The 26,292-nt window shown below is 40.8% G+C and overlaps 1 protein-coding gene across 9 annotated transcripts in view; it reads right to left on the minus strand.

Moving 5' to 3' along the window:
* Window positions 1-26,292, minus strand: part of BNC2 (basonuclin zinc finger protein 2) — a 410,695-nt gene that overhangs the window by 267,177 nt on the left and 117,226 nt on the right. For 4 of the 9 annotated variants that reach the window (XM_083419589.1, XM_083419584.1, XM_083419590.1 and 1 more), the window contains exons 1-2: window positions 25,084-26,134; window positions 24,150-24,350 (exon numbers count right to left, since the gene is read on the minus strand). The exons of 1 other annotated variant lie outside the window; for it this stretch is intronic. In XM_083419589.1, coding sequence (XP_083275715.1) covers window positions 24,150-24,350; window positions 25,084-25,260 — 378 coding nt within the window. In that variant the 5' untranslated portion in view covers window positions 25,261-26,134. Of the gene's footprint in view, window positions 1-24,149; window positions 24,351-25,083; window positions 26,136-26,292 lie in introns of those variants that run through there. 4 more of the 9 variants (XM_083419583.1, XM_083419586.1, XM_083419585.1 and 1 more) reach the window with 2 other exon arrangements.

A 26,292-nucleotide genomic window follows, 5' to 3' on the forward strand; every position in this document is an offset into this window, starting at 1 on the left:
CCGAGGCAAAGCTCAGTATGGGCGCTAATTAAAATTGCTGTTCTGTATGCTAAATGAATTAACATGATAGGACCTGGAATGTCAGAAATGGAGAATGAAACAGTGTGCGTGTGTGTGTGTGAGAGAGAAAATCTATGAACTGCCAAAATAATGACAGCAGGAAAATTATTATAGGCAGATTGTAGTGACATAGGAGGTTGTAAAGGAAGTCATTGTCCTGAATTCACTGACTCACGAGTAGCCTCACTGCTAATTAGTCACATGGCGTGTTTTTGAAGCTGACACCTTCTAGTTTAGATATTTATGCTCAGAGAGGGGATGAAGTGGAAATCCCACACACAACCTGACACGAAATAGGGAAAACCTTTTGGAAAAAATGAAGCCACAATTCAATTCTTGGAACTGTGAAATGAGTTGCCATTCGTTTTACAGGCAGCTCAGTTCATTTCCCACTCCCACTTTTTACTCTTTAAAGGAGAGAGGGAGAAAGAAAGATAACCAGAAAAGAATAAGAATCTTACACCTAAATTATACCCCCCCCCCTTTTCTGAAAAATACAACTAGGAGAATAGTATAGGATGCACTTGGCTACTTGTTCCCTGTCCATACTGTTCCTATAATATGAGCTGGGACGACAGAACTAAAGAACGAAACCCTTTACTCATCGAGACAAAAATCTATAAAATGGATAAAATTACAATATATAATTTTTATATCCTTAAAACTTCTGAAAATGATTTGTGTGTGTGTGTGTTTGACTTCAATCAGAAAATCAATGCTTTCAGATGTCTTAGTTTCTAATGCTGAAATACATTTGCAAAGATTCAATATATATACTTACTTTTAAAAAAACCTATACATTCTCACATTATTTTAGCAAAGGGAGAACTGATGATCTGGTGCCCCAAAATACAGAAACGTGACACTGTTGTTTTAGAAAGAAATTCAAAAGGTGTCGACAACTTCTTCAGCCATCTCAGGTTTGCCAGCTCCACTTGACTGCTATTTGTAGGGTACGGTGCCACACAGCAAACGCCCAGGCCCATTGTGGAGATATTATTGTGTGCACATCAATTATGCACTTGAAACAGAAACAGACACTCTCTTATTTTCACAACATTCATATGTAAATAATATGCTGATGAATGGAAATTAGATGCTCTAGATGATTTCTAAAGTATTGCCCCCTCCCCTGCCAAATCTAGTAAAAAGTAGAAAACACAACCACTCTTTAAGCACAAGGGAGTCTCCTTTTCCACTGCAGGCAGGTACTGGACAAAAGGCCAAGAGAGGGGCGGGCGAGGGTGGCCTTTTGACAAAGTAAGACGCTGCTAATAAATGCAGGGCAGGCTGAAGTCTTTGGGGGAGTGGGTGATGGGGAGGCAGAGTTCACTGTTTTCCTTAGGTTGTGCTCTTAAGTGCACATAAATAATTGGAAGAATATTCAGTTCGAATTTACTCGCAGCAAACAGATTTTCCTTTATTTTTTTAAAGCAGAGGGTGAGAGGAGAGATTTGCGCTGCTTGGCACGGGGCAGCCCATTTGGATCCTTTGAGATCCTTATAAAGGGAGATCTAAATGAGGCGCGCCACACTTAACACAGCTATGCTACAGTATCTCGAGATCAAAAACCCTAACCCCAAAACAGTGGTGTCATATTTGTACACTGCTTGCAAGAATATTGAACGGGGCCTCCTGCACAAATTACTATTCCTGTCCGCCTCCCAGCCTTCTCCCTAATGTAAGCTATCTATTCTTATCGTTATAGTACAGTTAATCCCTCTTTCTCCCCTTCCACAAACACAGCCCAGGCTCACCTAAGGGGTTAAAAGACTAGAGTATATTTGTGACTTGTCAGTGACATATAATACCTGGGTCCTTCATGCAATCAACTTTTACTTGACATGTATTTGCTCATCACAGGACCCGCATTACTACTGGGAAAATGAAGAAAAACCTAAATTAACACTTGACATTCAATATGGTCAAGTCCTTAATTGGCTGGGCTTCCTGAGAAAGCAATTTTCTATTCCCCAAACTGTTCGTGTGTCATGTGTGGAGTGCAGCTCTTGGCCATCAATGCTGTCCCTCGCTCACTCTAATGAGAGCAGATGAATTAGTGCTACGTGACACGATTTTAGCAGGGCTTCTTCCTTCCTTCCTTCCCTCCCTTCCCCAACCCCCCCCAAGTCGTTTTTTTGCTGCACAAGTGACAGCTGTGCTGCAAAAAAAAAGGGGAATAGGAAAGACTAGGAAACGTTAGTTACGAACAGCCACGCGGAGACTTGACTGCTGAACACGCATACAATCTAAATGCTTATGTTTTATCTTAAGAACTCCTTTATTATGGTAGCTCTTTTATTGTGGTGTTTGTGGGAGTGCACATGGGCGGGTGCTGCCTTAGAGATCAATAGAATTAGCTCCTTCCGACTGCTGCGAGGTCAAGTTAACTTCCAATCCCTTTGCCTCCTCTTCTATTAGATTGCATTGCCCTAATTAAAGAGGAATTTGGCTCTATTAAAAAGAAATCTAGAGTATGCAGAGCTGGCAAATATTTAATAATACTTAGCATTTATATAGTGCTTTAAAGTGGCCAAGGTATTCAGAGCGTCAGGCTGGCTGAATCTAAATAATGGCTTAAAGCAACAACATCACACAAACACACACAATTGTGAGCCAGGGAATGACTGCAGCTCAAACTTGTAGGTATATAAAAATCACTAACCCTTACATCTACAACTAGTTTGCAGTTCACTCACTGTATAGCTCACAGGGGCATGAGAATGGTCAGAGTAATTTTTGTGTGTGTGACCTGGAGCCCTGAAATGTGTGGTACATGTGTAGCCCAAAGCACTCCGGTTACAAAAAAATAAAATAAAAACCCTGAATCTGGAACATTTGTACACTGACCCCCTCAAAACGGACAGTTAAAGGGAGTTGAGGTAGTTCCAGGCCACCCAGGATGCTGAAATTTGGTATACGTGTAGCCCAATTAGGAGAGAACTATGGAGAAGGGACATTTTGCACAAAACAGACAAAATACAGGGCATGAAGTTTAGCCCTTAAGAGAAGCCAACATTCCATCATGGAGCAAGCCAAAGCAGCCCTTGACAGAATTTTGGCTGTGGGACTTCCAGTGCCCCTTCAGGTTTGGATTTCAGGGGAAGAGGACACTTGCCTGATGCAAGCTTTGTTGAGCTGCGTGTTTTATGACAGCATGTGAATATATAATTATTTTTATTCCACACACACACAATGCAAATGTAATAGCCATGAGGCACCAAAGTTTTTACCCTTCCTTGTTTTGTTACCTGGGAAGCCTGCATTTACGGTGGTACCTTGGTTTACAACCATAATCCGTTCCAGAGGTCTGTTTGTAAACCAAAACAGGTTGTAACCCAAGGCGCACTTTCGCCAATGGGACCTCCAAACATTTTTGTTCGTAATCCTCCCCAAAATGGGTTGTAATCCAAAAAAAGGTTGCAAACCGAGACACGCACTTCTGGGTTTGACATGTTTGTAATCCAAGATGTATGCAAACCAAGGTACCACTGTATTAGGAATTTTGGCTTTTTTTCTCTCCCCCCCTTTCTTTTAATGATTTCATCCTCAGCAAAAGATGGCAAACATGTGCAGTGTCTGAGTATCTGGGAAAGGGAGGTGGTTTTTTTGCTTGTTTCTGTTTTTTGTTTAATCTATCATTCACGTAAAGAAAAAGATAAATCAAAGCAATGAATAGTTGCAGCTTCTGTTTAGAGCAGTGGAAAGTGGGGGTTTGAGGATTAAGGTTATGAAACAAGGCAGCACACATGCAAATACACAAAATGCACATTAGCTTATCGTTTCCCCATCCACTAAAACCAAGGAGCGCTGGAAAGTTGTACAGGTCTTTGTGCAAATGCCCATATACCACTTGCAGCAATGGAACAAGAAGTGAGGTTTTCAAGTGAAGGTTTCTCGGCTGCCTGACGTTCCGCCCCACCTCCAGCACCTAAACTTATTTCTTTCTGAATGTACAAATGTATTGTTTTGTTTTAAACCCTCCTCCAAAGTGTATAGCACGAGTATAGCTGCTTCAGGAGAAGTTGCTTGTGTCTGAAATAACCACTGAGGACCTGGGACCCTCAGTCCCTCATGGCCACAGAGCCCAGGGCTGACCTTGTAAAGTTTCACTAAAATGTTACATTAAATAGTTACATGGACAAAAATGTACAATTCATGGAAAAACTAAACTGAATGAAAACAGATGAGCCATTCAAGTTACACTTTCTGCATTTCTGGGTACGGGGAAGTATATGGTTTCTTTTGTGGTTTTAGCTCTTCAGCAGGATTTATGCCAGTGCTGTTAGAATTCTCTATGTACTTTTAAACATATCCTTTTAATATTAAAGGTGTTTTCTTTACTACCCAGCAGCAGCAGAGATATGCATAACTTCCTTGTGTGAAGCACTCCGAAATAAGATCTCTCACATTTGCCGCCAGATTAAAAGAGGGTCAGAAGCCAGAAAGGACTGCAAAAATGCAAAAGTCGCTTCAGTTTTTGTGCAGCAAACAAGACGGCATGAAACAGCCACACAATCTCTGGTCATCCTTTGTACCAGCCGTCTACCAACCACACGAAGCACATCTTCAGTGTAATCAGCAGCCTGAATACTTAACCGGGTGGTTTTTGTTTTTTACATATATAAATATATTTAAAGTCAAGCTATATATTATGAAAATAATTTATATCAACCACGTAAGCTATAGTCTCCAAAGCATCGCTGGGAAACAAGGTACACTGTCATCAAACTAACAGCTTTAGGGTGACCTCTGATGTACAGGCTACTCAGCCAACATCCACCTGTGATTTGAATGCCATTGTTAGCAGAAGAGGCTATTAACTGACAAATGGCCTGGTGAGGTTGAAGGGTCATTTTATCCCCTCAGAAAAGGGGGGGGGGGACAAGCCTCCAATTCACTATATTGAAGAGGCACACACTCCCTCAAAGAATGTTTGTGACCCTCGCATTTTCGCAACCCAGAATCACAGGATTAGGACTACTAAAGAACGAGATTAGGCTGGAAGGGCAAGCAAATGAAGCACGGACTTTGGAAGTTCGAGGCAATTTCCATGTGTCTAAAGTAACGGTTTATATCGCGGTCTCGCGCTACAGATGGCCTCGCCAAATGAGGAGTATACAGCCAAAGGACTGGATAAAACAGAGCTGCCGGCCAGCAGCTGTTTGTGTGTTAAATGCACAGTCTACATTTCCCCAAAAGCTTCCCGATAGGCTTTTGTTTGGGGCCGGACTACTGTATGTGGCACTTGCCTAATTGCTGCTTCAGCAGCGGCAGCATCCTTGAACCTATTGCTCTTTTCCCATTGCTGGGGCTAACTAGGGACAAGAACTTGAGATGACAGCGGTAATGGGTACGAAGCACTACTGGGAAGCTTATTTTACAACTGCCTACAGTAAAACAGACCATTAAGAGTAGTCTTTTGATTAAAGGCAAGCAAGTAACGGCAAAGTGACATGTTTTAACTTGACATTTTGTTAAGGATGAGCACGCTTTCGGAGTTCATAAAAAAGTGAAGAGGGTTCTGCGGAACATTAAGGATGTGCTGAGCGCCACTGTCACTCCATGCTGTTTAAAAGGTGTCAACCTGGAAGTATCCAAATCAAAAACCCCAGGGGTATTTAGAAAGGGAAGGAACAAGATTCTTTATTTTATTTTTTTGAAATGCTTTCCCCCCGTTTTTATGCAGCTGCATTAAGTTCTCTTAGTGGCTTGTACAGTCTAAATAAAATGCTCGTTCTGTTTCTTTTTAGAGAAGACATTGTGAAAGTCTATGCCACCCACCCAGAGCTGCAATAGCTTACATTTCAGCATTTTCAGAAAAGATAAACACGGCAGACAAGGAAACGATAATGAAAAAAACAGCCTGGCACATGAAACAAGGAGGGGTGGAAGGAGGGAGGGAGGGAGGGAAGAAGAAGAAAAAAAAGCCCACTATAGATTTATCTAGTCAGGCAAAGCGTACAAATGTTATTTCGCAAGAATGAATAGCATTTCAAACAGTACTTCCCCTGTGCTTGCTCCCAGCCCCTTGCCCAAATTTGAGATATTTTATCTGACTCCCAGGTGAAAGGTTTCAAAGAGTGGTAAGTTACAGCTGTGTTGACATTGAACTTTTCCCTTTTTTTTAAGGCATACCAGCATCATCCTGACATACTTGGTGGATGCTTCGTTACAAGCTGCACCAGTCACTTGATTTGAAATTCTTAACTGGGCTGTAAAACAAATTGTTAATCTCTAGTATTTTCTCTAGCTTAGTTTCTTCACCCCGCCTCCCTCCCCAAGTTTTGGAAACGAAGGAAAAAGAAGCCAACTGCATCCCAGTGAGAACTTACCACTGCTTAAGTTTCTTCCAGCCACCCTTGCTTGACGGGAGGCAAATGTGTTCTGCCTTTAAAATGATCTATATTTGGCATGATTGATAAAGAGGCTTTCTTTATTAATAAAGAGATTTTCTTCATTAATTCATTCCCTGTCTGACTGAGAATTTTGGTATTTGATTTCTTGGAAAAGTTAATGATTGGACCATTTCAGTTGAAGGCTCTTCTAGATTAACATGCAAAAACCTAATTCTGAATAAATTAAGAGCATGACAACTGCTGCTCCTACAGACGTCTAGCTGCCAGTGCTGGGCACAAGGATGGTTGTGTTCAGGTGGATGGTACATACATTACTGTGCTGTTAATGCACTCACTTCCATGCATGGCACAATCTTATATAAAATAGAAATTAGTACAAGCAACAGCTGTACTATGCCAAAGGTGGTTACAGGAGCTGACTCTAAATGATGAGAGCTGTTTGGCAGTGAAATGGACAACCTCGGAAGGTGATCGGCTGTCCATCATTGTAGGCTTTTAAGCAGAGGTTGAATGGTCACCTGTCACAGGTGCTCTAATTTATTTCATGCATTGCAGAGGGTTGGACTGGATGACCCTAAGGGTCCCTTCCAGCCTCTACATTTCTCTGATTCTATTATGGCTGTCCACTGTGGACAAATGGTTTTGGTTCATCCTCAGTGCTCCACTCCTTGTCCAAGACTTGTTCTCTCTGTGACTTCATTGCAAGTTATTCTGGAAAGCATTGCAGATCAAAGCAGGTGCCTGAGAATTTCTACTGCGTAAAATGTTCGTTGGTTTTAGTAGGTTGCTGATGGCACATTTTAAAAAGTTATTCTAGGTAAAAGCTGTTTTAACCTCATAGCAGCAGTGCTGGTTATCACAAGGTTTTAAGAACTGGCCCCTGTCCCTCAGACCTTGTAGGGGGCCGGACTATATTGGGGTGGGGGGAGAATGAATTTTCCAATGCCCCACAAATAACCCAGAGATGCATTTTAAATAAAAGCACACATTCTACTCATGTCAAAACACCAGGCAGGCCCCACAAATAACATGTAAGCTCCACTTATTTTGTCAATGGGAAGAAACTTTAGTGTGAACTGGGCAGCAGATAAAGCCAGCAGCAATTTCTGAACTCTTCTTAGCTGGTTCAGACTCACTGTGACTTTCTCTGTATGCATGCAAAAGCGTACAGGCGGTTGCAAAGCTGAGTTTGGACGTCTGAACTGCACCTTGAAACAAATTCCATTCAAATCAGCAAGGCTTGTTTTGAAAAGGTATTTATGATGGGGACAAAAATCCGTCGTATGTCTTGCCCGCTGTCACTGCCAAGCGAGTAGGTATGTCAGTAAACTTGCAGATATGCCTAAATGGAAGTTTTGCCTTCCTTGTTAATCTATAACTTCACAGCTGGAATTTGTATGGATTCTTATTTAACAAAACAGCTGTAGCTTCTGTTTAGCCACATTCCCACTTCATCAATAAAATGATGCCACAGAAGAGATCACATACATCTATCAGATTCCAGCTGGCATCTGCCCACACCACATCTTCCCCTTCCCTAATGTAACATTTTACGTGGTTTTGTTTTCATAATTTGTGAATTTATAAAAAGTGCATATGTTGGGTATTATTTCGATATACAGTGGTGTGGAGGGCGAGTGGAAGAAATGAGAACAAACCAAAGAAATTTCAAATAGAGCTGAAGATACTTCACATGTGAATAGCTCAGACTCAAGAAGAAGAAGACGACGACGACGAAGACGACTCTGGATTTGATATCCCACTTTATCACTACCCGAAGGAGTCTCAAAGCGGCTCACAATCTCCTTTCCCTTCCTCCCCCACAACAAACACTCTGTGAGGTGAGTGGGGCTGAGAGACTTCAGAGAAGTGTGACTGGCCCAAGGTCACCCAGCAGCTGCATACGGAAGAGCGGGGAAGTGAACCCGGTTCACCAGATTACGAGTCCACCGCTCCTAACCACTGCACCACACTGGCTCTCAGGGTTGTGGGTTCAAGCCCTATGTTGGGCAAAAAAATCCTGTGCTGCAGGAAGTTGGACTAGAATCAGTGGTTCTCAACCTGTGGGTCCCCAGATGTTGTTGGACTACAACTCACATCATCCCTGAGCTCTGGCTTGCTAGCTAGGGCTGATGGGAGTTGTAGTTCAACAACATCTAGGGACCCACAGGTTGAGAAAGGCTGGACTAGATGGTCCTTGTGGTCTCTTTCAATCCTACAATTCTATGATTCTATCTAAATACTCATCTCTATAGTCTACAGTTACCTTAGCATACATTATATTGAAGGTACCATGAAACTGTTCCAGAGAGAACTTAACAAGGGGTTGTGCACAAACTAAGTGGCTCAGCGTAACAGGTTGGAATACTTCTACTTAATTGCATTTGCAAGTTCTACTTCTGTGTGCAACTCACCCTGGATCAGCAATACAGTACTGGATCATGAACCTGGAAAGTTATTTATGCTATTTATGGACATAACGTAACAATTTCATTTGCAGAGCAAATGTACAGAGCAAGATACAGACAAGGAGCATTACTAAATGTATGACTTAAAATTCAACTTAAAGGCTAAATTTGTTGTTTTTCAATACATACTAGTTTCTTTCTAGGCAGAGAGGACGGAGGAAGAGCTTTTGCTTATCAGAGCCAGTACTACTATGGAACCTGATAAGGCAAAAGGACAAACTATTGCAGGATAAATAACCCATTGATTTCAATGGAAAAATACTATTGTGTGGTTAACAATTAGGGACATTTGCTCCCCAAGTCCATAGTTGGCAATTTTGCCTGGAAAGTCTTGGAAGATATACATGTCCTAAACAGAGTTGGCAAGTAATATGACAACATGAAGTTAATTGGTCTTTGGATGTCGCCTTTTGCCATCCAAGTGTGGCCCAAGGCAATTCGGTTCCTCACGCAGTTGCAATATGCAATATGAACGGTGCACCCCAAGATCTCTTCGGTGTCTCAGAAGTTGCTGGACCACAACACTTCATTGGTGACTTTAGAAGACAATATCAGCCTCAAAAGACTGCTTCGGGGGTTTCTCACGTTACATTTCGTAGCATGAGAGCAGCCACACCGTGGCTCCTTCTCTTGCTGTGAAATAACATCAGAGCCCCGGGCAATGTGGGAGGGGACACAGTGCATGCCAGCATTACCCAAGACTTCCAACAGCAGACATCCTAAAATAGGGAGCAGGTGAAGGCTCCTGACATTGCCACCATAGTACAGGAAGATGCTGTGATGCTGTGGCTCTCACATCACAAAGGTAATGTGATAAGGTTGCTTCCAAATTTCAGCTGCCACTGTTGCAGACTGCTCTCTGAAATCCCCCCACTGAACATCACTGGAGCAGGTAGTTGGGGGCAAACTGTGAGGGGATAGGTAACAGGAGGGGGAAGTGTAATAGGGGGTTGACCAGGTAAGGAAGAAGGGAGTTTGGCAAGCGGGATTAGTGGCAGCCATTTATTTTTATTATTTTTATTTTTATTATTATTTTTATTATTATTATTATTATTATTATTATTATTATTAAACATATTGGGGTGCGGGTGGCACTGTGGTCTAAACCACTGAGCCTAGGGCTTGCCGATCGGAAGTCGGCGGTTTGAATCCCTGTGACAAGGTGAGCTCCCATTGTTCGGTCCCAGCTCCTGCCAACGTAGCAGTTCGAAAGCACATCAAAGTGCAAGTAGATAAATAGGTACCACTCCAGCAGGAAGGTAAACGGCGTTTCCGTGCGCTGCTCTGGTTCGCCAGAAGCGGCTTAGTCATGCTGGCCACATGACCCGGAAAAACTGTCTGCGGACAAACGCCGGCTCCATCGGCCTATAGAGCGAGATGAGCGCTGCAACTACAGAGTCATCCGAGACTGGACCTAACGGTCAGGGGTACCTTTACCTTTTATTATTAACATATACGCCATGCTTCCTCCTCGGATCCCAGGGAATGTTGTTAACAACAACACACACCATCAAGAATGCAAATATTAAAATCAATTACAATAAAACATGGCCTATTGTCAAAAGTGTGTTTATTACCTATTCAGATTTGATGTATTGCATTTATCTCTAACCTTTCCTCCAAGGAGCTCAAAGTGGCAAGCATGCATGGTGCTCCCCTCCAAGTTTTATCCTCAGAACAACCTTTTGAAGTACATCCGTCATGGATGCCTTAGCTGAGATTTCTGCATTGTAGGGGGTTTGAGTAGATGAGCCTTGGGTCCCTTCCAACTCTATAGCTCTGTGATTCTGCATTAGTCTGAGATCTAGGTATATCTTATACCAAGAGGTCTGTCCAAGAAGGAGCAACTTCTCAGTTGGCACCTAAAGTGAGTCAACTAAATCTTCCAACCTGTTGGCAAGTTATAGCTCTTTGAGCTTTCTTCAAAGATGGCGCTACCATCTTGATCCCAAACTGTTTACAACTTTCTACTTCCTTGGTGACAGGTGTAAAGGTAAAGGTAAAGGTAAAGGTACCCCTGCCCATGCGGGCCAGTCGTGTCCGACTCTAGGGTTGTGCGGCCATCTCACTTAAGAGGCCAGGGGTCAGCGCTGTCCGCAGACACTTCCGGGTCACTTGGCCAGCGTGACAAGCTGCATCTGGCGAGCCAGCGCAGCACACGGAACGCTGTTTACCTTCCCGCTGGTAAGCGGTCCCTATTTATCTACTTGCACCCGGGGGTGCTTTCGAACTGCTAGGTTGGCAGGCGCTGGGACCGAGCAACGGGAGCGCACCCCGCCGCGGGGATTCGAACCGCCGACCTGACGATCGGCAAGTCCTAGGCGCTGAGGTTTTACCCACAGCGCCACCCGCGTCCCTAGGGTGACAGGTGTAGCAAGACTCTATTTTCTCTTTTACAGCACATGCATACACATATCTACTCAGAAGTAAGTCCTGCTGAGCTCAGTGGTCTATCTCCCAAGCAAGTGCATGCAGAGGTGCAGCTGCAGAGGAGCAGATTTGGTAGAGAACTACAATCAAGGGCAATTTTTCAGAGCAATGAGATGGGAATTGATAAAAGCCCTCAATCCCACACTCCTGCCTCTACTATGCCTTCGTAATGATGTTTTGGAGAACAACTGGGTTCTCTACTAGAGTAGGGGATTGGGAACTCTGCCCATGTCATTGCCCTCCCTTGTCAGACAAAAGTCTCTAACAGGAGGACCCTGTGTCGGTTTGGGTTTTACTCTCTGCAATTCAGTGCATGCTTACTCAAGTGGAATCCCCACTGGATCCGGTGAGACTTGCTTAAAAGTAAACCTACATAAGCTTGCATTGCGTTATGCTGCTATTTTAGATTCCCCAGCCTTGTAAAACTATTGCAAGAAGTATTTCTGCATTCTTTACAATCTATTTTTAAGAAACAATATTATGCCTATGGTTGACATGCACCCTTAAAAAAAAGAAAATTTATCTACATACAGACATGCCTCAATCTCTTTCAAGTAGCTTTTGCCCTGTGTTCAAAATGACCCATGTAAAATATTGCCGCAGCAAGAATGTTAGGACCGCATGCAATGGAGGGAACAATTCACTGTGAAACACAGATGTTTGCTTCAACAGCTTCTTAACACAACTCACTAAGAATGTCTATGAGAGCCCTAACAAAATGAATCACTGTGCACAAAGTGCAACGGCATAGCTATGTCCTTGCATAGCTTTCTTTGCACAGGGGACACCTGTGTGATATACTGTAACTCAGCTCCAGGTCAGATAACAAACAATCAATGGACTCTTTAGCAGTGGTATGGCATGATGATATTGCAGTCCAGCTCCATCAAAAATCTAGAGATAATACATAGTGTTTCAGTGCTTCCTATTTTGAGTTCTGCATAGGATTACTCGGCACACACTCTCTGGACCAAATGCAAACAATTAACAAGCAGCTGGTAGGTAAGATGGGTTTTTTAAGAACATACAAGTATCCATAACGAAAAGGGTGATATGTTTGCAGAGATCTCTACTTGTATGAAGCCGAGAGCCTGGAGAACTCCTTTTACCAATAAACAGCTCTTGGTGCTGATGTCTGGAGTTTTGTTGTACGATTTGAGCATGGGCTTAAAAAACACACCAAAAACTCAATTACAAATAGCACGGAGCAGATCTTCAGCAAGAAGAGCACAACGTAGCTTGTGACAAAGTTAGAGTAATATGGGTGTAAATCAGGCACATATTTTGCACACGATTTTTAAGCATCGCTGCAGGTGAACAGAATCTTACCTTGTACAATTAGTACTTTGAACAGTGACTGCAAATTCCAACCCACCCACCGCCACAATTTGGATGTAAGTGCTGCTGATCTCAATGGGGCTTACTGCCCAACTGTGAGCTATTTCAGGCTTAATACATAAATGGAAACCAAGCTAAAGGGACCTGGGGAATTTAAACAGGAAAGGCTTAAGCGTGTGCCTAAGAGCTCACCTGTACACAACTCGGGACACAGAGCGTCTGCCATTCTGTGTCTCTTTTACTTTTGCCCTTGTAGCTGCTGGGTGAACAGGACCCCGGATCAGGCCCCACATTGTGTGTGTATTGGTCCTGTCTAACACACATGGCAATTATGGTGGTACACTGGCATCACATCACCTGTATACCTTGATGTTTCAGGGAATAGGGGGCAAAGAGACATTGACTCAGAGCCTCTCTGTCACTTTACTATGTACAAAAAAAATAATTGCCGAAATAAATTTAACACAGCAATTGGCTGAGTCGCACCCAAAATTACCACATGATCTATGAGCACCATCTGAAATATACTGGAACAAAACCGGAGCTTTTGTCATTTATTACAACAGAATCAGGATCACACCCCAAGCTCCTGTTTCTCCTTGTTACAAATATGTTTGATTCAACAGTGTTTTGGTTCATGTATCCCAATAGAAGAAAATGCAATGAGAGGTTCATTCCTCATGCAGAAACTGCAAAGGAAATCTCCCTGGGTGTAAAATGCTGAACATGAGTGATGAAGGTATTTCATTTTCTGTGTTCCTCCCTACCCCACCCCCCACAAAAAAACCCGCACCCTCTTGGTGATTTCTAATTTAATTATTTATTTTAAAAAAAGGGGGGGGGGACCACCTAATATAGATAAAGCAACACATAACCTGACAGCGTACCAGTTTAAATCCTGACAGGGTCAATAAAATGAGGGTTTGCAAAAGTCCCAGATGAGGAATGCTTTCATGAATGTCTCCATTGTGCAAAATCTCTCCGTATATCCTGCCTGCAAAATGACAGTCATATGCCACCAGATGCAGGAGGCATGCTGGCAATGTCAAGTGCTGTAGTAGGGTATTCAGGCAGGGTAGACGGATCAACAGGGTGGTTGTTTTTCTCCTGTATCCATGCCTGATTGTTACAAAACCAAGCACCTTCGTGCACTGACAAATATTTAGATGCACATTTCAAAAACAGAATTATAATGCTCGCTCTGAATGCAAAAATAATATAATTAAATCCATGCTAATTAAGCTTCTCAATTTAATATTAGTTGTGTTATTGCGTAAAGCCAGCTGGAAGTAATTATTATTTTTTCCACGTGTAGTCTTCATTAGTGTGAGATATTTCCCTCCTCTCCAGATAGCTAGTTCAGATGTTCTTGGAAAATATAGGTCTTAGATCAATTGTCTTGGGAACAAATAGCCACTTAATGCTACCTTAACAAAGTTAACAAACTTGTGTTTTCTTTTTAAAACAAAAAAAAACACCACGAAGGACAAGCTAAGATCATGATCCAATCTCACAGAAAGGAAAATCTCCTTCAGAGCTTCAGACCCAAATAAACTTATAAGGATGGAAATCCCTCAGAACACTTCTGAGAAAATATGCATGAAATTAGGCTGGAAGACTTGTGGATTTTAATAGGAGAATGTTAACCACGTGTTTAACTCTTGCATTTAAATCAATCAATATGGAATTCAACATGCCCAGTATCAAATCAATGTAAAACAACCCTGTCCAACTCCAAGACCTCAAAAATTTTCCCTACTTCATACTCCTCTTCAAGCTTATTATGGCAAAATATTTCATTTGTTAGCATTAGGGCATTCAAATTCAATTTTAGATTCAAAAAGAGACCGCACTACAATAAACAATGTTCACTTAAACATGTGCCGTGTTAGCAATTATTTGCACGGAAAATGGAATTCGCGTTTTATATGTCTTTTCTACGGAAGCGTTGTTATTTTAAATTTGTGCTTCATTTTATTATCCTTGGAACACAGGGAGCCTAACATTCTGGCTGGAATTCTTACTGGTCAGAACAAACCAGAAAGAAAAGAGCAATATTTGGGAAACACTTAATTGCACATTATTTCCCTGTTCCTCCCTACGTGCCATAAAGATTGGATTGATCAGCCTTTCAGCACTCCACCACGATAAGCCATGGCATCTGGTCACACATTTTTATCATGCCTTCCCATACAGGCATATTCACAAAGCAAAACACCCAACGTACAGCATGTCAACGCCTAAATGTGGGCACTGTGCAAATAATACAAGGCGAAAGGTAGATTTTCAGTGGCTGACACCCAAATTGCCATTTCATCCACTACTGTACTCCTTTAAATATCTTGACATTTACCTGATACAATGAAACGGAATCATAAATGGGATTTGCCTGGGTTCAGGTAATCAGGAAACATATGATACCCTATTTTTTTCTGATCTGGTAAGAGAGCTGCCTATGCTATTCTGGTTTTAGGAGTGCCAACGAATTCCCATGTTATAACTGTAAACATCTCAAAATTTGGAGTGGAGCGCTAAGACTCAGGAAGAAGTTATGGCCTCAATAAATGAAACCACAAACCGATTGCAATCTGTAATACAATAAAATTAAGGTGCATGTAATCCACTGGGTGCATCAGGATGCACTAGAATGTTTTCACTCCTTCAATTCTTTTTCGGAAGGAATGTATAGTTTTAAGCCTCCAATTGTGAAATATTAAAACAAAGCACAATAATGGGGGGGGGGGAGACTTGGTGATCTTATGGACAGAGGACGGTTTTATTTGCTTCCTGCAGGGCTCAACCTCATGTTCTGTACACAATGTGCATGGCGCATGAGAGTATCTACTTTTTTTATTTTAAAAAAATCAACTCCTGGTCACAGGTCCTATTTTCTCAAAATAGATATTCCAAGTTAGAGCTTCCGTTGTTATCAGTGTTTAAATATTCATTGCCCCCCCCCCCAAAAAAAAACGAAAAAGGAGAGAGGCTTTTCAGCTCTCTTTAAATCTATACTGTGTAGAATCCACATTTTATTTACCTTCACCACTATGCAGCACTAACAATGCTCACTTACAGCACAAAGTGCTATGTGGAAGGGAAAGCTGCAAGTGTGCTTAATTTCTACTGGTTTTTGGAAGAATTTCAGCCTGATTCTGTGCATGGTTTAACCCAGAAGGAAGCCCCATTGAATTCAGTGAGGCAGCAATGCACACTAAAGGTGAGCAACATTCTGCTGGATTGGCATGCCATGGAAATATCTCCCACGGAAATAAATTTAAAGAGGTTCAGGTTTAGCAAACAAACATATGAAAACTAGGGAAGGGGAGAATCATTGTGACACAAGTCACTCTTATTCAGCTTACAAAAGCCACTTTGCTTTATTTTTCCCAAAAGCTGTTTTAAAATAGTTTAAACACAGGCGTAATCAAAGCAAATGAAGGAAATGAACTTCTCTGATAGCATTCCCTCTCACTTTGGACGGCCCCCCATGACAGACCCAAAATTAACCACCGTTCACCAATTCCAATGGGGCACACACAAAACCACACCACGATGTGTGATATAAGTTGTAGTGATATATTGATTTATGCATATTAAAAATTTATACATCAAATTAGCTGCTTCTTAGTTAATCCTGGAGCACCAATCATGGGCAGATAATATGAAACAAACAAACAAAAACACCAACAATAAACATCGGCACAAATTCTGCAATACACAGACGTAGACACAAAGAGATAGAGATAGATAGATGATAGATAGATAGATAGATAGATAGATAGATAGATAGATAGATAGATAGATAGACAGACCTCACGTAAGCAATGAGGTTATTTGTGGCAGTGCTTTTATGCAGGTAAGAAGCAGTGTAGTAAAGTTACCTTCTCGTAATGTTGCATTTTATGTTTTTCAATTAAAACAACTGTATGTGTTTTATCAGCCATTTATTTCTTCCCCTAGAAGCACAGTGCTAATTTTAACATTGTGGCTGTTTCTCTTCAATGCATGTTGGTCGTATGGTAGAATATAGGATCCGATAAACTGTATGGCAATCCCCATTCATAAATGTGGTATCGTATGAAAGCAATAATAGATGGCCCATAACTGACACCACCAGTGGTAGCAGAAAGTAGAGGAGCTTTCCAATGTGATCTATGCTAAGCTAGAAATAAACACATTATTCCCCATTAGTTAAAGTCTTCTTTTGAGATACTCCCCTTCAGAATCATTTTAAGTTTCTATTAACATTTAATATTCTCTATGCCTAGAACAAGATCTGTCATTCTGAAAGACCTGGGAAAATGTGATGAATTAGCAGCTGACTTTCTATTGAGGAGTTTCAGTAGAAAGAAAGGGGAAAACCTAAAATAATATTTGGTGTGATTCTTTCCTGTACATACTCTTAACTCCAAGGACTTGCAAAATGGCTAGTGAAAATTAAACCTTTTACAATAATGAGCTTGTGAATTTCAGGTTATTGCTTTGGCACTAAAATCCAAAAATGTAAAGAGGGGGCTCAGTTCTGAGTCTCTATTTTCCTATCCACACACCCCCTTCCTTCTCTGCCATGAAAAACTAACAAAACTCCTGAGCACATTTGAAGCCCAGAGTTCTGAAAATCTCTAAGCTGTGAAGGAAGGTCTACTGGACCACAAGAGTGAAAATTAGAGAGATGAAGAAAGTCTCATCACATACACTGAATATTAGTGGTGAATGGGAGACAATTCAATGAAGCTTTTTTTTTTTTTTTGCGTGTGTTTTGTTTCTAATTTATGACGCCAGCTCTGTATCAGTTAACAGACTGTTCCTTTGTAATTGCTTACAGTGTCACAATGACCTGGTGCATGTGAATTCTTTCACTATCACTGCTATCCCTGCAATCTTGTCTCTGCTGTGACCAACTCACTTTTGCCCCAACATGTCAGATGCTTTGCTCAGCATCTAATTAACTAGGGTTAAGAGTCAAGGCAAGCCAACCTTGAATCAGGAGACCACGCTGCTCCCATATATATATATATATATATATATATATATATATATATAATCAGCATATGCTGTGTTAATCTGAATGAGGCACAGAAAATTAACCACTTTAAGCTTATCAGCTGGAGTTTGCATTTACAACACCATGCTGATTTCCTTATTCACCATTCTATAATAACTTCTAGATCAACAAAGTAGGTTTCCGTGTAACTTCACGCGTTTCCTACGTGAAAAGTGGGTCTGAGGTTAGAGGGAAAATATCACACACTCTGATTCTAGAAAATAATTATGTTTGAGTTTCACGTGTGTAAAACAATGTTCTCCTGTTCACCTTCTCTCTCTCTCTCTCTCTCTCTCTCTCTCTCTCTCACACACACACACACACACATCCTCTCAACCCTGTATTTCACAGAAACCCGTCCAAACTACATTACTTAAAAATGTGTGTGTGTGTGCACAGTTATATCTTTTTTAAAAAATAGAATATAGGATTATTATTATTATTATTATTATTTATTAGTTGTTAGTTGCTAGCAACCTATAAGGTCTCCGAGTGACTTACATTGGAAAGCATAGGCATACATTTTACCACAGAAAAGAAATAATAATAATATAAAATATTAACATTCCATCTAACATATAACACAGAAAAAAGCCCTTCCAGACAACACCAACAGAAAACTATGGCATCATACTCACAATGAAACAAAACACATACACACCTGTATGTATTAGACAAACTTTCTTCTAACCCATTCCTTGCAGATAAACCTAAATGAAATCAGCAGGATTTACTCTGAAACAAAGTATTAGGACAGGAGTGTCTGATATACACACACCACATACAAAGAGCTATGAGAGTACACATGCTGTATTTTATAGATTCACAACCTACGTGCATGAATGTAAGAGGCTAAAATGAAAAATGTAACGATACACCACATCTAAAAACGTCTAGTAGTAGTAGATGTGCCACTTCTTGAGGACATTTCTAACAAGTAAGCACTAATGAAAGCACAGGGACTTGAATGCAAGTGATATATGAGAATAGGGGTCTCTCCAGCTCATACACACAGAACTACAGCTGAAAGCACAGAAAAATTACAATTCTGGAGATATGAAATTTCACATGGGTTACTTTAAAACAAGGAACATTTGGGGGTATTTTTATTCCTATATTAATTTGAAGGGGGGCATGTTCTGTAAATAAACTAGTTTAGCCACATGCATGCTGCAAAGCATATTGATATGCCCAGGTAATAGTTGAAATGGAATCAGATGCTGTTCCAATGCCAAGTCTATAAAAAACTTTTTCTATAACTTATCATGAACTAACTTCTAAATTCAGCGTGCATCCCCCCCCATATATATATATATATATATATATATATATACATACACACACACACACACACACACACACCCCGTGTGGCATTTATATTTTACAATCAAACAACAGTTCGTGTTGTTACAGATACCTTTGAGCAAAAGGAACAAGTATGGCAAATCGACTTGCAACATCGTGGAAGGGAAAACTAAATACCAAATCGTGCAACTGCTGAGGATGCAAAAATAAAAAGACACCACTCACATCTTTTGCTAGGAGCTTCTCCTGCTAAGATGCAGTTTGCCAGACGGCTTTTGACAGTAAACCTGTGTATGGGACGTATCACATGCTGTCATTTATAGCAACGTATTGCAATTAAACAAATAAAATTTAGGTGCTCTTTAGAGGAAACAAAAGGGGAGGAAATGCTTTTATGATGTAAAGAAATCTTAAACCACTTTTCTCCATTCAACGTGTGTGATCCATAGTAGGACATACCCACATTTCTGATTTTAAGTACCTATTCAATAAAGGGCATGTGCATCTTTCTCACTCATGAGCAATCAAACAGCAGCACACGAGCACAATTTAAATGCTATGCTTTGTGCTTGATTTTTAATCAAGCCATTTCTACAACACTTTATACGTGGTAGTTCACGTATTTTAAATCTTAGAATGGGTAGCATTTTATCCGAGCCAAATAAAGAAGCTTTTATAAACCTTTCCCCAATACACTCACACACACACACACACACACACACAATATCCCCTCTGATGGACAGATGTATCCCTATTAAAGCAAGTACATTGATCTGATTTTTAGTTTGCCTTGGCTTTCCCCTCACCTATCTAGGAAATGATTTCTCTAGTGATAACTATGACATCGTGCTAATGAGAGAATCAAATGCACAATAGAAAAATTGTCACTACTAATAATATTTGCAGGAAGTTAAATAAGGCAAGTGTATGAGAATGTCAGACAGTTGTCCTTTAATAAGATACAGTTATACAATGAAATTATGTTGTTAATTTTGTTACATCACTGGGTGAATGTTAAATTACTGTATAATGGTTTGCAGATGCATGCGTAATCCTAATATTGCTCTTTAACTGGTTTGAAGAGAGGGAGATACCTTCAAGAGAGGGAGATTTCCTTTGCACATGAAACAGGAAATATAAGGCATGCTTTTGCTCATCTCTGGCATTTTGTGTCACTGTGCGTTACTGCTTCTTTTGCTCTTATGGACTCATTGCTTAAAAGTATTTTAGAGCATCACAGCCCTTAAGGTAAACTGGAAGGAAGAGAGTGACATTTCTTATTCTGACAATGGCACAAAACATCTACAAAAGCAGAAAATTCAGAAAAGCCTTCTATTTTTATTTTATCAATCAAAGCAGGCCTTTTCTGGCTTTACGCAGCCTCTTGCAAACTGGAAAGGGGGTCAAGCATTTCTGTCTGTGAATGTACGCACACTCTCTGAACTCGACCGTGGTTTCTCTTGCCAGATTAGTAAGAGAAAGAAGCCAAAGGTTTCTGGTCATTCTCGACCTGTCACTGATCAAAGTGACCCAAAGAAGAACTCTCTTTAAAAAGTTGAGATTTACCTTCTTTGAAGTTATCAGCAATTATTTATGTATACGTATCAGGAATGGTTCCTTTCAAAGGATTCATAAACGGGGTGTGTATGTGTGTCTTTAGAGGTACAAAACTAGAACCGATAAATGGTTAAGCAGCCATATTTTAGACTTTTCAGAAAAGGTAACTGGGGATATAATTTGCTACTCTCCTCTAAAACTGAACGCTCCTTTGGGTACCATGCATAATTGTCTCATAACAAAGGGCTTTTTTAAAACATGCAAACATTGAATCAAAACTCACAACAAGTAAATGCAGATGCAAATATGATTTGATGGCACATAAAAACTTGCTTTGATTACCTGTGGCATTTATAACAATTATTTTTTCACCACTGCATCCTCAGAAAAGGCTCAGCATAGCATAAACTAAGGTTTTAAACTACGTATCCTCTGTACAGGTATTGGCTTTCCGTCATTGTATCACAAATCCACCTGAAGTTAAAAGTACCATTTAATTCTAACCTAAGCAAGTATTTGATTGCATAGCAATAATAATCATTTTTTTACATGTAGAATGAAATATTCCGACAAACCCAAATGTCTCACTAATCATTTCTTTAAATGATGCCAAACTTTTGCTTGCAATATAAGCATCTTCTGTACCAACTGTTTCTACTTTTGAACAAGAAACAAAAGTTACCTTCAAATGTATGGATATTAAAATAACAATAATAATATACACAAAATAGTTTGCAAAAGTCCTAAAACCATAACTGTAAGAAATAGATAAGGGTGTGTGCGTGTGTTAATAGACCCATGCATAATGCTTTCAAGAGAGGGGAAATCTTAACACTGGTAGCTATCAGGCGTATTTTTAGGTGCCCTAGTAAACCGCTGTCATGTGCAGACTGAATAAGTAAACACATCTAAGAGATTTAGCAAGTCAATAAAAAGTTAAAGCTGTTATACTTTGCAAGTGGAATTAACTTACCCTCTTAAAAGAAAAAGAAATGAAGTGGGGGGGGGTAGAAATACAAAACTCTGGGTGGAATGTTTTAAGCAGACAGCAGCATTCTAACCACCAAGGACATGGAGAAAATAGTGCACACTTTCAAAATAAATATGTTCATCATTACCACCTTTACAAAACTACTGTGCCTGCATCTGCCAAACATTTAGCCATGTACGAGATGATTATTCTTTTCCCAACACAGTCTCAGAAAAATAAACATGGCCATATGTGTCCAGTAATATTTTTTTGGGGGGGGGAGAAAGGGGGGAAGATAACCAACCATTTTAAGATCCTCATGCATTAGTACAATTAACAACAATAGAGAAGTAACAGCTGAGTTGTGGATGGGCTTACTTTTGCCCACCAACAATTTTTTTGCCCAGTCCTCTGGAACGTGATGTCCTCCTCTTAAATTTCTACATCCCTGCACATCCTAACATCAAGCACTTTTTCCAGTACTCCCCAAAACGAATAAATGTCTAACTCGGGGCGGGGGTGGGGGGGGAGTCAAACACTCAAATGCAATCTAACACGATGTATGTGGTTCAACAGTGATCTATCTATCCATTGATCATTATCTGGCACTAGTTGAATTAACTCTTTTATTGCCAAAGAGGGAAGGCGGCTTTCATCCTAAGCTGCTATACCTGAATACATACGAAGGTACTGAAAATAGAACGACAGGTTAAGTTTAGGATGGCTGTCAATTTCCTGGCTTTAAAATGAATGCAAAAACACCTAAATGCAGGAAATGTTACATGCAGAGGCAGTCCACTATAACAATCAAAGCATATATTGGTGTCCAGAACAGAAGATCTGAAATGCTATTTTTTCAAACTGGGCTCTAGGTCTTTTTCACTGATTAAGAATAAGGAACAGCATATAAGGAGTTCCTCATTTGGCTTGTGTTGATTATATTTCTGAATAGTAAGCTGTTATCAGTTGTAATAAGGGTCCCTCTACAGGATAGATCTAAATATACCTTATTTGAATGCAGGCAGCCTATAGAGAGAGACACGCTGTTTTAAAATCTTTTCTGTACACAACTGTTGTACGCTATAAACTTCCCTCCATGTAAGCCTGTGTGTGTGAGAGAGAGTGTGTGTGTGTATTTCTTTCCTAATGATTACCAAGCAAACGATCTTTTCTTTACATTACCAACAGCCAGTTATATATCCTCAGCCACAACTACTCTAGAAATGACAGCGCTTTTGCGTCAATGGAATTCATTCATAAAAAACAACAAAAACAAACCCTGAAAAGAAAAAGGGCTCGCCAAAGCACTACAACTTATGTCACAACTTTTTGTCGCTTCAGCTTCTTATCATATGAAAATCTTTTTCTGCCCCCCCCAAAAGGCAACTCCTTAAAAAAGCAAAAATACAAAATTGGAGGAAGCCCTAACATATGCAATTTTATTTTTATTTTTAAAAGTCTCTAGTTTTAAACCTCCATCCCCCCCTCTGCTTGAGTCCAGTCCAAGTTGAAAGTTTCTTTTTCATCCCTTCAATTGTGTGTGTGTGTGTGTGTGTGTGTGTGTGTGTGTGCAATTTCATGCAGAAGAGTCAAACAGTTGTGAAAGAGTAGCCACATCAGGCTGGGGGTGCGTATCACCGAGTACATGATACAGAGGCAACAGCAGCCCCTGTGATTAATTATCAGTTATTACTGGCCTTGCAGCAACGGTTTAGCTTTCCCGTCAGAACCGCCATACCAGGCTGCCTTAAACGCGGCCCCCGGTGAAGGGACTGCTCTGGGGAGGACGCCAAGACACAGCTCTCTGCAGAAACAGTATGTGTGTGAGAGTATTGGGGGGGGGGCGCAGAGGGAGGGAGAGAGACCAGCAACTGAAACTGTCTCATCTAAGGACCCTCAGCTCTGGGCTGCCAGCAATTCCAGCACAACTGAACTCTCTCTCTCTCTCTCTCTCTCTCTCTCTCTCTCTCTTCCCCCTTAGGTCTGCATAAGGCTGTTTTCTGCCACCTGAACTCAATTAAGCACCCCCCTCTCCCAAGTTTAGTATCAGTTTTGATATGAGGTCTTACATATTCCGTGGGGTGGGAAAAAAGGAAAGAAAGAAATGACTTTTTGCTGGGATACTATGATACTTCATTATTATTATTTTTATTATTAATTATTGTTGTTATTATTATTATTTTAAAAAGAGAGGGGGGAGAGAAAAAATGGAAGGAAGGGGGAAAGGAAAACAAAACAAAGGAAAACAAAAGGCAAGAAATATTAACCATGGAGTTAATGATCTGTTCAGAAAACTTTAAAGGGGGTATGGAGAGAGGAGGACTTTTATTTTAAAGCATGTCTTATTTTTGTTCTCTCTCTCTTTTCTCCTTTTTTTTTTAGTTGCCCATGGGGATGTAGTGAAGTAAGCACGAACATTCAAATTACTTAGTTATGACACTACAGAAACTGTGCAGTGTTAAAATTAAAACAAAAGCGCAGACAAGACGAGTTGTGGGGGTGGAAAGTAAAATTGCAAAATGAAACACACAACCCGGCAAGCAACAAACTGAGACAGACATTCACTTCAACGTGTGTGAGACATTAAAAGTAAAAGAAAAAGAAAAAAAGTAACGTACCTGCTGGGACATTCTGAACAAGAGGTTAGTGTCAGCGTTCTGCCATGTCCCCATGAAACCAGATTCGGCCGTTGCTGTCCTTGTTCCGAACTGCATGGAGTTGTCAGCACAGGAGTCTCTCAAAGTCAAGTCTCTTGCCCTCTTTCCTTCTGTGTCTCTCTGAGTGTCTCTGTCTCTCACATCCACTTCTGCCTCTTCTGACTGAAAAGTGAAGGTGGATTTTTTTTTGAGCCTCTTGGCAGTCAGTAGCAGGAGTGTAGTGTAGTTAAGCTAGCTGCACTGTGCCTTCCATTTGGGAAGCAGGGGTGGGGAGAGCTTTGGGGAGGGGGGCCAGAGCTTCTTTCGCACCTTCTGCACAGATACCCCTATCATTTATGCATACACTGTGACTCCCCAAGCTCGCCTTTGCTTGGGTTTAACAGCTGCCTGTCAGGTGTGCAAGCAGCACTGAGGAAACCCAACCATCAGCCTCATACTCTTTAGCCACTGGATGTCATTGGATAGCAGAGCAAGAGAGAGAGTCAACTGCACCGTTCCACTGTCAGGCACGAAATGACATTACTGCAATAGCCCCCTCGCAGCCTTAGCATACACATGCACACACACTCTAAGTAGTATGCTGATCAGAGTGAATTCAGAAGAACAAGCTGTGGCCCTTTCCCCTGTTTTCCTTCAACAATGCTGTCAAGAACAGCATGTAATTGCTGACACTTGCCTATTAAACGCAGACTGTAAACCTCCTAACAGGAGAAGGGAAGGCAAGAGAGCAGAGGGACAACCAATTGCTCACTTATTTAGACAATAGCATGCAGAACCACCACGCAGCAGAAGTTGGCCTGGCTGCTTTTAAAATATAGCTAGTTCTTTATGTGGCCACTTTTGCAACAGCCCCAGCCCCCAATTTTTTTTATAAACGATAAAAAAAAGCTCTTACCAAAAAAGAAGGGGGTGGGATGAAATAAGACGATCTCCAACTTCTTTTAAAAAGAAAACTAGGAAAGAACTGCATGCATGTTTCATCTCTCACATCTTTGTTTTCCCCTGTTAATTGCCTAAAATGCCTCAAGGAGCAGAAGTCGGGGGAAAGAGAAGTGTCTTCTCTCTTTTCCATAAAGATCAAAAGTTGATTTATTTGTTTTTTTTTTAAAAAAAGGTAAAGTTCTTGGATGAGGAATATACAATAACCTTTCAGATCACAAAAGGGAGTGGGTGAAATGAATGAAATAAAAAGGCAACTCTATCCAGAAAAACAAAACAAAACACAGCATTTCCTTTTAGGATTGCCACCAGCATAAAGATTGTTAACACAGGCTAGATACAATGAAAAACCGAAAGCCACTGCCACCAACTACTTTTTAAAAACCAAGCTCTATTTAGAACAATGCACTTTGCATTTTCCCAGTACTGTTACGTACTTTGGTCTCCTATGAGGAAAAACCGGAGGGAGGAGCGAGAGAGAGAGAACACCTACATGGATTACATAAACACTGCAACTTCAAAAATGTAAAACAAAATTCATGCCCTCTCATAAAAAAACAACAACCACCAGCACCAAGTCAGGTTAAAAGAAATGGGGAAGAAGAGTCTAGTTTTTCTCAACTTAATGTGTAAGGAACATTCATCTTCTAATAAAATCTACAAATTGAGAGGACAAATGTACCACTCTCGCAAGCTCTCCCTTAACTGGAGAACAACAATAAACCTCACTCTCTCACAAAACAACAAAAGAATCACAAGAAAGCTTCAGTGGCAGCCGTGTGTCATTAGTGTGCAATGAGGAAAGATGAGAAAGCAAACGCTATGTTGACACAAATGTGTCTTCCCCTTTAGATCCTGGCATCTCCTGAAAGCTTTTCTGTTAAACTTCCCTCCAGTTCACCACCATTAAGCACACGCACGCACACAAAAACCAGTCTCAAAAGCTGCAAATTCAATATCTGAGAAACAAAAACAAGAGCCCAAAGAACTGTTGCCTTAAAATATATTAAGTCCACCTGTGGTCAATAAAAATATTCTTGTTGCATGGAACGAGGAGGGGAGGAGGAAGAAGAAGAAGGGGGGGGGAGAGAGAAAACAGCCCCTATGAGTCAATTGTGCCAACAGTGGCTGTACCTTTAGAGCCAGCTATTACCCACTTAAACTC

Source organism: Podarcis tiliguerta (assembly GCF_965153285.1).
Source record: "Podarcis tiliguerta genome assembly, chromosome: 17".
Lineage (NCBI taxonomy): Eukaryota > Metazoa > Chordata > Lepidosauria > Squamata > Lacertidae > Podarcis > Podarcis tiliguerta.